This window comes from Kwoniella dendrophila, chromosome 1, assembly GCF_036810415.1.
Source record: "Kwoniella dendrophila CBS 6074 chromosome 1, complete sequence".
Taxonomy (NCBI): Eukaryota; Fungi; Basidiomycota; class Tremellomycetes; order Tremellales; family Cryptococcaceae; genus Kwoniella; species Kwoniella dendrophila.
In genome coordinates this window covers 2,352,139-2,364,701 of record NC_089476.1, presented here as the reverse complement: position 1 = coordinate 2,364,701, position 12,563 = coordinate 2,352,139, and the positions used below count along the sequence as shown (strand labels likewise).

Genomic DNA, 12,563 nt, shown 5'->3' with positions numbered 1-12,563 from the left:
ATCCAGCTGACTGGTTTCAGTGTCACCTTTTCGGTTCCGAGATGACAATCAGATCGGTTTTACGATTGAGACTACATGTTGAACCGAAAGATATTGAATCTTCATTCAAGTATGTTCGTCTAGTCGTACTTGGTCTCATTCATCTTCTTCATCAAGAATTGAATCAGGATTCAAGATGGCAAAAGTAGCAACAGATATTGTAGGTAAAATCGTTTTTTGCGATATGTTTCTTGATTGACTATTGATCGGAATAATTGACGATAAGATTGATCTTACGCTTTCATCCTCTTCAGCGAAGGACTTTCCCTAAAACCGATGAAGTGGTCGTTTCTTATATAGCAGGATTAGTTGAAGATGAAGATGAAGAAGTTGATGATATTGTCGGAATGACAAGAGGGATGTTGGATAATATCGGTGAAGGATCAAAGGATTCTAAAGTATTAGATGATTTGTGAGTTTGAGTTTGTGCTATTTTAACAATGAATTTTATTTTATGAAGAGAATCAAACTGATAAAATGATAAATCAATGATTAGTATGGCACGATTAATAGAATATTTAGAAACTCAAACATCTAAACGTGTAAGAAAATCTACTGTAGCAACGAAATTAGATAAAAGTGTACATATGAGATCACAAGCAATGTCAGCAACTATAGCAATGAGTGGTAAAGTAGATTTAGAATCAAATACAAAAGGACAAGCATCAAGAGTTGATTTAAATAAATTAGCTAAAGCTGAAGCAAAATTAAAAGCAAAAATTGAAAAAAGATCAAAGAGAGATTTATATCAAGGTTCAAAATTGATTGAACAATTAAATAAAAATAAACAATCTTATGAAGAAATGTATATGAAAGTTAATCCTTTAGATTTATCAGGTGCAGCAAAAGGTAAATCAAAAGATATTCATTTGAATAATATAGATGTTTCTTTCGCTTCTAATAGAATTTTGTAAGTCAAATATTTTCCATATTTCAATATAATCTTCAATCACGTCTCAGTTTGGATCATGCTAAAACTCCTTTTACATCACCCAAACAGGGCCGGTGCTACTCTTACTATGGCTCATGGTAGAAGATATGGGTAAGTCATCAACAAATCACTGTACTCTTTGACGAAGAACGCTAATATTCTCCATTCACCCTTACTCAGTCTTATCGGTCGAAATGGTATTGGTAAATCTACTTTACTTAGACATTTGGCTTTAAGAGAAGTTCCAATTCCTACACATATATCCGTTCTGTGAGTTCAGCTATTTTGGAACTACTTTCTCACACTACTGAGCTCAGCTAACTATTCTATCAATTTCATAGTTATGTTGAACAGGAAATTAGTGGAGATAATACAACAGCATTAGAATCGGTATTACAAGCAGATGTGTGGAGACATAAATATACAACAGAAGAAAAAGAATTAAACATGAAAATGGAAGAACTTGATAAACAATCTGCACAATCAGAAGGATCATTATCAACAGAAGAAAAAGAAAATTTAGAAAGAGAAAAAGAAGAAATTTTAACTAGAATTGGTGAAGTTCAAAAAACTTTGGTTGATATGGAAGCTGAAACTGGGCCTGCGAGAGCTGGTTTGTTATTAGCTGGTTTAGGTTTCTCTGAAGAAGATCAAAAGAAAGTCACTTCTTCTTTCTCAGGTGGTTGGAGAATGAGATTAGCATTAGCAAGAGCTTTGTTCGTTAAACCTGATGTAAGTATTCGTTTGCTTCCGTTTTGAGAATTTAGCTGATGTTGATACATCATACCAGCTACTCATGTTGGATGAACCTTCTAACATGTTGGATTTGAACGCCATTGCATGGCTTGAAGAATACTTACAGACTTGGCCATCTACCTTGCTTGTTGTGTAAGTTATGTTTTCTGCTTCATTGGAATAATTTGTTAGTATGCAGACGAACCCTTGACTGACGCTCTCCATCATTTCAGTTCGCACGACAGAGCATTCCTTGATCATGTGGCTACCGATATCATTCATCAACACTCTCAACGTCTCGATTACTACAAGGGTAACTTCTCGCAATTCTACGCAACCAAGATCGATAGAGCTAAACAACAGAAGAAAGAATATGAGACTCAACTGACATACAGACAACATCTTCAAGCTTATATTGATAGATGGAGATATAACGCTAACAGAGGTGAGTGACTGGGTTTGGCATATCGAGAATCCAAATAGCACCTTAGCTAATCATTAATTCTGTACGTAGCCGCCCAAGCACAATCCAAAATCAAGATTCTTGAGAAATTACCTGAACTTGAACCACCTGAAGAAGATGATAGTGAATCATTCAAATTCCCTGATCCTGAAAAGATCTCACCACCGTTGTTACAATTAGACGAAGCTACATTTGGATATACACCTGAAAAGATAATTCTACGTGGTGTAAACATTGATGTTCAAATGGATAGTAGAATTGCAGTTATAGGACCTAACGGTGCAGGTAAATCAACAATGATTAAATTATTAACAGGAGATTTACAACCTTCACAAGGTAGAGCAACACATAATTCAAGATGTAGAATTTCATATTTCACACAACATTTCGTTAATCAATTAGATATGAATGTTTCACCAGTAGCTTTCCTTCAATCTAAATTCCCTGGAAAAGTAGAACAAGAATATAGATCACATTTAGGTTCTTTTGGTATAACTGGTTTAACAGGTTTACAAAAGATTGATACCTTATCAGGTGGTCAAAAAGCTAGAGTTGCTTTCGCTGTTTTGAGTATGCAAAAACCACATATCTTGTTACTAGATGAAGTAAGTTGTCCTCTGCTGGTTATTGTCTTAGTGGACGAAGGACTGATAATGGTAACCTTTGCTTAGCCTTCGAATCACTTGGATATTGAAGGTATCGATGCTCTTATTGAAGCTATCAAAGTTTTCAAAGGAGGTGTCATCTCAATCTCGCACGATGAAAGGTTTATTACAAATACTTCCAATCAAGTAAGTTGTTCTTTCTCGTCAGACCACGATGTGTAAAATGATTTCACCCTTCAAAACCACTTGCTAACATCACACCTGACTTACAGCTTTGGGTATGTGCCGATGGTAAAGTCACCAAATTCTTGGGCGATGTCGAAAGTTATAAAAAGATTGTTACGGAGGAATTGCAAGCCAAATTACGTCCTTAGAGCGGTGGCTCGTGTGACATATTCATGTAGTATCTGCCTTGTGGGATATGCAAATAGATCTTCGTATACAGTGATACTGATGGTATAGCCTGCTCATCGCATCCGGGAGTTCTCGATGTCACACCTAATGGGTTGCTTCCAGCTTTTATTTTCTCGATAGGTTTTGTTCGGTCATCCCCGTCGGTCACACATTGTTTAATAGCCATATTACGGAGACTTCAATCTCATAAGATTCCAAACATACAACTGAACAAAAGACTCCTTAAGGCTTGAATTGCCTATAGCAGAGATTGCCCAAACAGTAGAATCAGTATCAGTGCAGCCGTATCTCCTGTATCGAGATTACCCATCACCTCCACCGACGATTGTCGATTAGTCATCCTGGTGGAGGAATGTTTAGATTAGTTCATCAACATTCATCTTTTAACTGTCTGACAGAAGGTCAAGGTTATTATTCAAACTAAAGGATGACTCGATGACATATGTAAATGACTTGCTATGTCTCTAAACATTGAGGGACAAGCATAAACATCTAAGCATAAATGCTAATTACCTAACATTCCTAACATTTGCATATTATACTTCCAAACGAGCGATCACAATGGGTAGAACGATCTTGATTACCGGTGCTACAGGACAACAAGGTGGAGCAACTCTACGAGTGAGTTTATACTTCCACAATTATCAGTCTTTACGATCAAATTCCATTTCTGGATGAGTAACTGATTTAAGCCTTATATGATGAATAGTCTTTAGTTGAACACAACAAATCAACTTCAAATCCTATCAACCTTCTAGCCTTGACTAGAAATGCGACATCTGATAAAGCTAAACCATTATCATCTTTACCAAATGTTAAAGTAATTCAAGGTGATTTAACCAAAAAAGATGAAATAGAAAAAATCTTTGAAGATGAAAAGATTGATTCGGTTTTCAGCATTCAAGATAATTTCCAAGGTAATGAGGTGGAACAAGGTAGATGAAATAGATGTTATGGATATCAACATGAAATCCGGAAGCCAGTGCTGACTGACTTGATCTTGATTCTTAATACAGGAACAAACTTAACCGAGGTAGCCATAAAGTATAATGTTAAACATTTTGTTTATACAGGTGTTGATCTAGCAGGTCAAAATCCAAGTTTAGTTCCACAGTGAGTTTGAGTTTAGTCGAAATTTCACACGCACATCTCTCTAGTCACCTACAATGATATGTATACAGTATACTTTCCGTGAGCGAATGAATATCTGACTATTCTTGTTACCGTTGATCTTATGAAAAAGTTTCGAAACCAAAAGACAAATCGAAGAACACTTAATCAAAAACTCAAGTAAACCGAATTTGATATACACTATAATCAGACCTTCAGCATTCTTTGAAAACTTTTATTGACCACCATATTATCAATCATTCAAAAGCAAATGGAATCAAGTAATCAAACAGCAACATATAGCTGTATCTGATATAGGTAGAATAGCATCACAGATTCTGATTTCTCAAGGCGAAAAAGAGGAATTCAAGAATCAAATTATCAATTTAAGTGGTGATTCCCATACAGTATCAGAAATTATCGATACCTTCAAACAAGTAAAACAAGTTGATTTGGTCCAAGATGAGAATGTTGATATTGTGCCTTACTTAACTATTGCTTTAGCTGTAAGTTATCGGACCACAAAAATGTTTCAGTAACGGTGACATAGAAATGATAGGATGAACGACCTAAAAGAAGAACAAATGCTGATTCGATTTGAAACTCTTTCTATTGCTTCACATATAGACAATCAACGGTCATGGCTGGGAAGTTAATCCAGAATCAACTCAAAGATTATTCCCTTTTGTGAAAGATCTGAAAGGATGGTTAGAAACTGAATTCAATCCTGATTTTGCTGCGGGTGGTTTTGGCACAATGTCAAACAATTAAACGTGGTGGAAAAGAATTCAATAAGTATCTGTCCCTTTGAGCTTGGACTAAGCAGGGCGACACGTTCGTTATGTGTTCGTTCGAAGACTTCTTGTGATTCCCATACATATATATATATGCATGTCCTCTCAAAAACAAAAGATTCAGTGATTGCGACAGGGATGTTTACAAGATAAAAAAGCTGATAGGCGGCTCACAAAAAAGATACACCGTAAGGGAGTCGAACCCTTGCCGCTACTATGGCAAAGTAGCATGATACCGTTTCACCAACGGTGTTTTACTATGTAACTGTTTTTTGTTTAACCTCATTATTTTTATTCAACAATGCATGATGATTTCGAAAACACCTTGAATTCGATGGCTTGAAGCTTGAGAGCTTGCCTTCCTTTGTTTGATACAAACACGCACAAAGACAAGCGTAATGGCTTGAGGCTTACGTCTTGGAAATAGTAAGACAATGCTCGAGGGACATCGCAGTGAGAAAGCTATGATAATCGTCAAAGTAAATTGGACGTCCTCTAACTACCTGAGTTTTTCGAAGTCAACCCACTCATACGAATTCTAAACAGGTTAAACTACCATGGATTAGGATATGGTAGCCTGGGGCTTTTGAGCCAATTCGATAACAAGCAAGGCATAATATTCTGTAAATATTGATGCAATCCGATACTAGCGTTTCTCTTATTCTCTTATACTACTTATAATGTATAGTGCTTTTACAGAATACCCAATGACACAGGCCGTCCGAGCAGATTACCAATTGGGAGGATGGGAAGTTCTGATGACGACGCGACGAGCAATTGCATTTTTAACATGGCTATATCAAGTATGTAGTCTTTTCCGAACACGTACTACAAATTCCTGTAGGAAGCTCTTCGAATACTTCTTGCACAAAGATTTGCGTGTCTTTGCATTTGTTGTTCCTATAATCTCAGTCTCCTTCATCCCGTACCTCCAGCCAGTCAACAAAACGACATGTGCTGGAATCTTCGCTACCGACAAGGCAACCTGAGTCTGCTGATCAGCGATGATGTCGAATTCAAGATCAATGACTTTCATCTGAAGGCTCATAGGTGAGTTTTCAACTGTTTGCCTCAGTTAGAATGTTAGTCTTCATCATTATCCGAAAGACTGGCCTGACTTTACACTGTATCAGTGTGGTTTTTCGAGAAATGTTAGAATCAACTGAATTAACCAAATCCGAAATACCTATTGAGGCATCTTCAAGGGATCTTGGTTTCTTCCTCGACTATATCAGCTCAGGTTCAGCTGAGGATCCCAAACAGGCAGAAGATTGGATGAAGTTGCTCGATATGATTGATAAGTACGATTGTCCAATCATCAAAAAGAGGTTCAAAACAAGATTGCAAAATTATATTTGTAAATCGGCATGGGAAGGTTTTTGCGTAGCCAGTCATATAAAAGATACCAGCTTGGCTAAAGAAGCCATTAGGAGATTTGGCCAAGAGGAAATTTCTAGCAAGGTTGAACTGGGTAAATTATCGCTTAGCGAAGTTGAAAAGCCAACACTGGCACACCTTCTTGGTCTACTGCAGGCGAAAGAGAAAAATGGATATGTCAGGGACTGGGAAGCCATAGCAGAACCCTTTGTACCACTTTCTTGAGATGGCTCTTCTTCTGGGCTTATGTCTGCGTATATACAATAAGAAAGAGGATGCATTTGTTTGTACGACAAGCCAACAGAGTGAGACAAACATGTGATGAGTATGCTAATCTGCCTAGGCTTGCGAAGACGTTTTACTACTACTGTATACTCGCTCTTAACACCTGAGCATTGGCATAAGACGTTTATTTGTGACTGTCATGATCATATTGTAATCCTGCATGGTACACTTTCTATGTTCTTGAGAACTTGCTTATTTGACTACACATTCACCATTCCGTTAACGACTTCCAACGTCAAGCGAAACTTGTCATGTCAGAAGCGACCCACAAGGAGTGGGTCTGGAAAAAATACTCTGATGCTTCGAAAGATTCCATCATTGTATCCTGTGATAAGGAGAGTACATTATTTTTTGTTGATTCATACAGGATGCTATCATTAAGGTAAGCTCTTCTGCTTATCCACTCAGTATAAGCAAGCGCTAATACAGTATATGCTCTTTTCGTAGTGAGACGTTCAAGGAAGCAAAATTTGATGAACCTCTTCCCAAGCTGTGGAATGTATCCTACAAATCCGAGAGCATAGCATATTTTCTTGATCAAATTTATGACGAAGAGCCCGAGCCTCCCAAAACTTGGGAAATTGCGAAATCTGCTCTTGATTTCTGCAAAGAGTACAAGTGTCCCATAATCGCTGAAATCATTCGAAGTAATTTGGGATCTGCGACTCATATCGCACCTTGGGATATATTCGGTCTTGCAAGTGTCCATAATAATCTATTTTTAGCTAAAAAGGCTATAGAAGTTATGGGGGAAGATAAGCGTTCTAAGGAGATCTCATTAGACAGACTAAAATTACGTGAGGCATCTCAAGTTACTAAGCCGTATCTTATTGCTCTGCTCAGGCGAATTGAAAGGGACCGACGTGGTTCATACGCAAGCAATTGGCGAGTCATTGCCATGGAGTTTAAGCCTTTAGAGTAGGTAAGCTGATGCCCTTCAGTCTCTTCCAACCTTTGGTGGACCCCAAGCTGATGTTTGAATTATCTGAATCTGCTTTCAAACTCTTTCATCATTAATATTATTTACAAATTATCTAAGAACGTAGCGTCACCTTGAACCTCACTTTCAACTAAAGCATCATTATCACTGTCATCTTGATCGTCATTGTCAGGTTGAATCTGATTTTGATCAGTATCAGTTTGTTGTTCGGATGTTATGATATCTGAATGACTATTATCATTTGGGGTTGTATCTGTATTTCCAGTTATAAATTCATTTTCATCTAAATGATCATTGATTAAATCCATTCCATTAGATATACTTATACTATTTATCAATGTTGACGAAGTTTGAGGAATGCTTGATGTGATAGACATAGGTCTATCTTTCTTCAATCTTTTCGCAACTGGTGTAGCTGCACCACCTGGAACTTGAGATACAGTTCTTTTATTCAATTTTCTTGCTCTCATCGAAGATCCAGGTGACGGTCCCGCAGTATGTTCAGTTATACCAGTTAGTCCAACTAATGGATTACTTCCTCCACCAGGTATCGTAAATGGATGGTTCAGTTCGTGATGTAACCCTTGATTCGTCGCTACTGTAGGATCTGTTGTTGATGATGTCGTTTGAGGTAAAGGAGAAACTGATGTTGAAATGGGTGTTTGAGCATTTGAGGGGGAATTTATTTCAGTTATATCCGCGTTCACGGAAGGCGATAATACGTCTAGTCTATTCAAAGCTAATAAGGTAGCATAATCTGCTTCGTTCCTATTTGCTGGACCACTATTATCGTTGCTCTCATTTACATCTAATCCTAAATTGGCACTGAGTGTAGCTGTATCAATCATTGATTGGGTGATTTTCACAGCATCATCAACTTTATAATCTGAACTGTTGATTTCTTCTACCTCTTCCGCACTCAGAACTTTTGGATTGGCTTTTTCTTTGGCCGTTTTGATCAGAGGTCTAAGAGGAGTATATATACCCATAGATAAACCTTCAGGTAGACTTGGTAGATTGATATCACCTTCAGGTATCGGTGGATTATCATATAAACCTTCTGCCCATTCTGGATTTTCCCGTTGAACTTGCTCATCTACATGGAACCTGAACAGGACAATACCCGGTGCATCATCTACTGGTAAACCTTCCGAGTCTTTGGGTCGAATGATAGGCAAGGTAGATCTATCCCAATAGTGGGATGGAAGATGAAAGGTCGGATTAGGTTGCTTAGGTTTTCCCTTCTTACGTGCTCGGGCGTTCATATCAGCAGAGAACACGTCAAGAATTGTAAGCAGCTGTCGAGCCTATGAACGGATATATCAGCTTGACCTATATCGTATAAGAGGGTACGACGGCAACGCAAATAGACTACCCACCATACTGCTCAACCAGAATTGATCAATTACCTCATGAGCCTCCGAAGCTCTACTTCCGCATGCTAGCTTTCGATAAGCATTCCATTCATTTTCAGTATATGACCTTGTTGGATCCGGGGAATTTTGTGTAGGGGCAGCGAAATCGATAGTGAGAAGCGTACGATACAGTGCTCGAAGCTTGCAGACGTTCAAGGGAGAAGAGTCGAATGCGGCCAGACGTCGTGCAAGCAGCTACAAAGGATTGGACTTCTATGAGTAATAGAACCATTACAGAGGGATACGCCGATCTCGGAAGGACTCACAGATTGTTGACGCCTATATCTATTTTGTTTTCTTCGGGAAAGCTCGTCACGGTGTACTTCACCTCGTTCTCGATGCAGTTGTTCATCATACCGTTTCTGTCATTTCCACAACATATGAGCTATCTCCACAGCGAGATCCTTATAAGCGAAATAGTATACCTACACACAGTCGAGTCCAATAGATATGAACTGCAGATGTGATCTATCAACAAAATTTTTGGGCGTCAGCGTAATTATCCATATGTGAAGATGAAAGCGATATTCGCCTCACCTTCTCACGATCAATATCAGGTTCTTCATCACCTAAACCACCTTTTAGAGCTTCTAAACAATCTTCTACAACCTGATCTATAAATGGTTTCACATTCGAGGAATTCAAGTCAGCCTTGAATTCAGGTGCAAATTCATCTACACCATTCATGGAATTTTCAGCTTTTGGTGGTGTGGAATTCGGATCAGGTAAATCCATTGATCCTTTTGAAATGAAATTCGAAACTAGATATTCAACACCTAATCGTTGATTCGCTTTTTGGTGTACAAGATGCTAAGGTATGCATAATCAGCATAACTTAGATTAGCAATGATATGTGGTAGAAGACAGAAATGTAACGTACCTCCAATTTTATACTTCTTTTCTTCCTGCCTTCCGTACCATAAGATTGATTTGCATCATCCTGCGAAATAGTCTCCTTAACGACTTCCCTCAGAGATTTTGATTGCCTCTTGTCTTTCGCAGTCTGTTTCGTACCATCTACGTTGGGTTGTTCATCTTTTTTAGCTGATTTAGATCTTTTGGGTTTCTTGTCGTCTACCAAGTTATCGTGACTCCTTTTAAGCATATCGTATTCTGATCTCAAAACAAATGGTAACGTTTTGAAGGCTTCCTTTGCTGCAACTATTGACGATCGTACGATACGGAATTGTTCTACGTCAGCCATGTTGGCATTCCATCTGTACAACCTACATATTACACGGAAGCACTCATGTTAGCACTTCACTTTAAAACTCACAAGTTGACAAGTAACTCGCTCTCCCTTCTCCCAGTGCAATAGTTTTGAAACACTGTACTTGGCGGTTCAGATCTCCGAGTAATTCGATCCCCTTCTTATTACCTTCACCTAGGGATTTCAGATTTTGTACCAGGTTTTGTATAGCATTTGGACTATTCAATTGATCCAAGACAAGTTTATTCTTCGACATCTGTTCATTCAGTGATGATAATCCTTTTTCGACAATCATCAAAAGGGCTTCATTTACATGATTTACTGAAGATGAAGTATTATCATTTTTTTCCTGATTTAGAGGTGTTCCTTGTTCTTGTGCAGCGTAATCGTGAAGCGTCTCTGTATCGTTTTGCGGCTGCTGTTGAGATTGAGAGTTAGGTATATCATGTACATTTGATTCTCCTTGATTAGGTTGAGAGTCCTGTAATATTCCTTCCTCGTTTCCAATGTTGATATCAATATCATCTAGGATATTCTGACTGGGTTGATGGGTATCGTCAAATGGATGTTTGTCATTGGGGTCAACATTGTTAACGTTATTATGCGATGTGCGAGGGTTAGGATCATTTATGACTGCTCTCAAAGATGCTAAAACTGCTTCAGCAGCTACATCTTCATGATTTTGTGTGTGATGATGATCATGATCATGATCATGAGTATGTGAATCATGATCAAGGTTCAAGTGTTGTTCTATGTCAGGATCATTCTCCAAGTCGAATGTATGATCATCCATCTTGGAATGTTTTGATCAAAAGGTGGACTGAGCGAGTGGAGGGAGGGATGGTCTATGAGTCTGATGTTTGGTTAGCTGTGGTGAACAAGCGATGAAAGATAGGTGAGAAAGGGATGTTTGAGGATGTTGACGATATCTGAATAACGGTAGGCGTGCAAATAGCGTTGAAAGATGACAAGGACATATAAACTCAACCACACACGCTTCCGTCCAGTCAAGTAAAGTGGGGGGAGGGTTTATGTACAATGAACGTGGCATTTGTTGACGCTTTGATCGCTTTTGACGCGTACTTTGAGAATATGTGCTCGTTACTGTATTCATTCAACTTTTCTTCATTGATCTGCTATGTATATCTTAAAGGAAGAGGAACATCTAAAAAATCTCAACAACAACGTTCACCATTCTTTCTTCAACTTTGTTTCAAACAGCTGTGAGATCAGCAAGACCTCTTTTTAATCAATCAAGAATATCAATTCGGTCAATCAGTAAAATGTCAACAGCACAAACACCTATCAATCCAGAAGTCCTTAATAGGGTAAGTTCAATCTGAACATCACTTATAACAATGCTTGAGCGGTCGTTACAAATTTGTTTAGACTGACAATAGTCCATACACCATACTAAAATAAATAGCCATTAGTTTGCTGTGGACCTTCAGGAACAGGTAAATCAACATTATTAAATAGATTATTTTCAGATTATCCAGGTCAATTTGGATTTTCAGTTTCACATACAACAAGAAAACCAAGAGCAGGTGAAGAAAATGGTAGAGAATATCATTTTGTTGAAAGGGAAGAATTTATGAAAAGAGTTGATAATGGTGAATTTTTAGAATGGGCTGAATTTGGTGGTAATTGGTGAGTCAAAAAAAAAAACTTGATCTATATATAAATCATGCTAAAAATGCTCTAAATTTGTTTTTTAAAGTTATGGAACAACATTTGCAGCTTTAAGTGCATTATATCCTAGACGATGTATTTTAGATATTGAATTACAAGGTGTATTACAATTACGTTCAAAAGCGTCAAAACAAACACCACCTTTAGAACCTGTTTATTTATTTTTATCACCACCATCAATTGAAGAATTGAAAAAAAGATTATCAGGTAGAGGTACAGAAACTGATTCATCAATTAGAAAAAGATTAGATGCTGCAAAAGCTGAAATTGAATATGCTCAACAAGGTAAACATGATATCTACATTGTGAATAATGATGTTAAATTAGCTGGAGAAAAACTGGAAAAAGTTGCTATGGGTTTCAAAGGTTGGGATACTTGTGGTGATAAATTACCTGAATTCGATGTAAAAGAATTAGAGTGAATATCCAAGATGACAAGACATGGTCATCAGATAGGCTATTAGAATATTTCGACAGATGGACATTCACATTTCATACACCTAACAGAGGTCAACTCGCTTTCCCTTTGCAGCTGGCAGTTCTCTAAGCTACG

The 12,563-nt window shown here is 37.8% G+C and overlaps 5 protein-coding genes and 1 non-coding gene across 6 annotated transcripts; 4 read left to right on the top strand and 2 right to left on the bottom strand.

The window, feature by feature from the left end:
• Positions 1–175: 175 nt before the first annotated feature.
• L201_000846 (uncharacterized protein) lies at positions 176–3,147 on the top strand (the record flags this gene model as incomplete). Its single annotated transcript, XM_066216641.1, has 11 exons — positions 176–199; positions 294–451; positions 536–949; positions 1,040–1,081; positions 1,151–1,240; positions 1,312–1,702; positions 1,761–1,858; positions 1,939–2,150; positions 2,220–2,773; positions 2,840–2,959; positions 3,046–3,147. The coding sequence occupies 11 exons, from the start codon at positions 176–178 to the stop codon at positions 3,145–3,147; spliced, it is 2,205 nt and encodes a 734-aa protein (XP_066072738.1).
• Positions 3,148–3,748: 601 nt separating this feature from the next.
• Positions 3,749–5,068, top strand: L201_000845 (uncharacterized protein; the record flags this gene model as incomplete). The annotated part of the gene is made up of 6 exons (XM_066216640.1): positions 3,749–3,808; positions 3,897–4,122; positions 4,204–4,300; positions 4,431–4,477; positions 4,616–4,803; positions 4,925–5,068. The coding sequence occupies 6 exons, from the start codon at positions 3,749–3,751 to the stop codon at positions 5,066–5,068; spliced, it is 762 nt and encodes a 253-aa protein (XP_066072737.1).
• Positions 5,069–5,273: 205 nt separating this feature from the next.
• On the bottom strand, positions 5,274–5,344 carry L201_000844. The gene has a single exon. It is a non-coding gene; the product is annotated as a tRNA-Gly (tRNA).
• An 896-nt stretch (positions 5,345–6,240) lies between these two features.
• On the top strand, positions 6,241–6,693 carry L201_000843 (uncharacterized protein; the record flags this gene model as incomplete). Its single annotated transcript, XM_066216639.1, has 1 exon — positions 6,241–6,693. One exon carries the CDS (start codon positions 6,241–6,243, stop codon positions 6,691–6,693), a length of 453 nt encoding a protein of 150 aa, XP_066072736.1.
• Positions 6,694–7,776: 1,083 nt separating this feature from the next.
• L201_000842 (uncharacterized protein) lies at positions 7,777–11,111 on the bottom strand (the record flags this gene model as incomplete). Its single annotated transcript, XM_066216638.1, has 7 exons — positions 7,777–9,000; positions 9,073–9,303; positions 9,375–9,470; positions 9,538–9,576; positions 9,646–9,918; positions 9,989–10,269; positions 10,385–11,111. The coding sequence occupies 7 exons, from the start codon at positions 11,109–11,111 to the stop codon at positions 7,777–7,779; spliced, it is 2,871 nt and encodes a 956-aa protein (XP_066072735.1).
• Positions 11,112–11,601: 490 nt separating this feature from the next.
• L201_000841 (guanylate kinase) lies at positions 11,602–12,432 on the top strand (the record flags this gene model as incomplete). Its single annotated transcript, XM_066216637.1, has 3 exons — positions 11,602–11,646; positions 11,745–11,968; positions 12,039–12,432. The coding sequence occupies 3 exons, from the start codon at positions 11,602–11,604 to the stop codon at positions 12,430–12,432; spliced, it is 663 nt and encodes a 220-aa protein (XP_066072734.1).
• Positions 12,433–12,563: the final 131 nt, after the last annotated feature.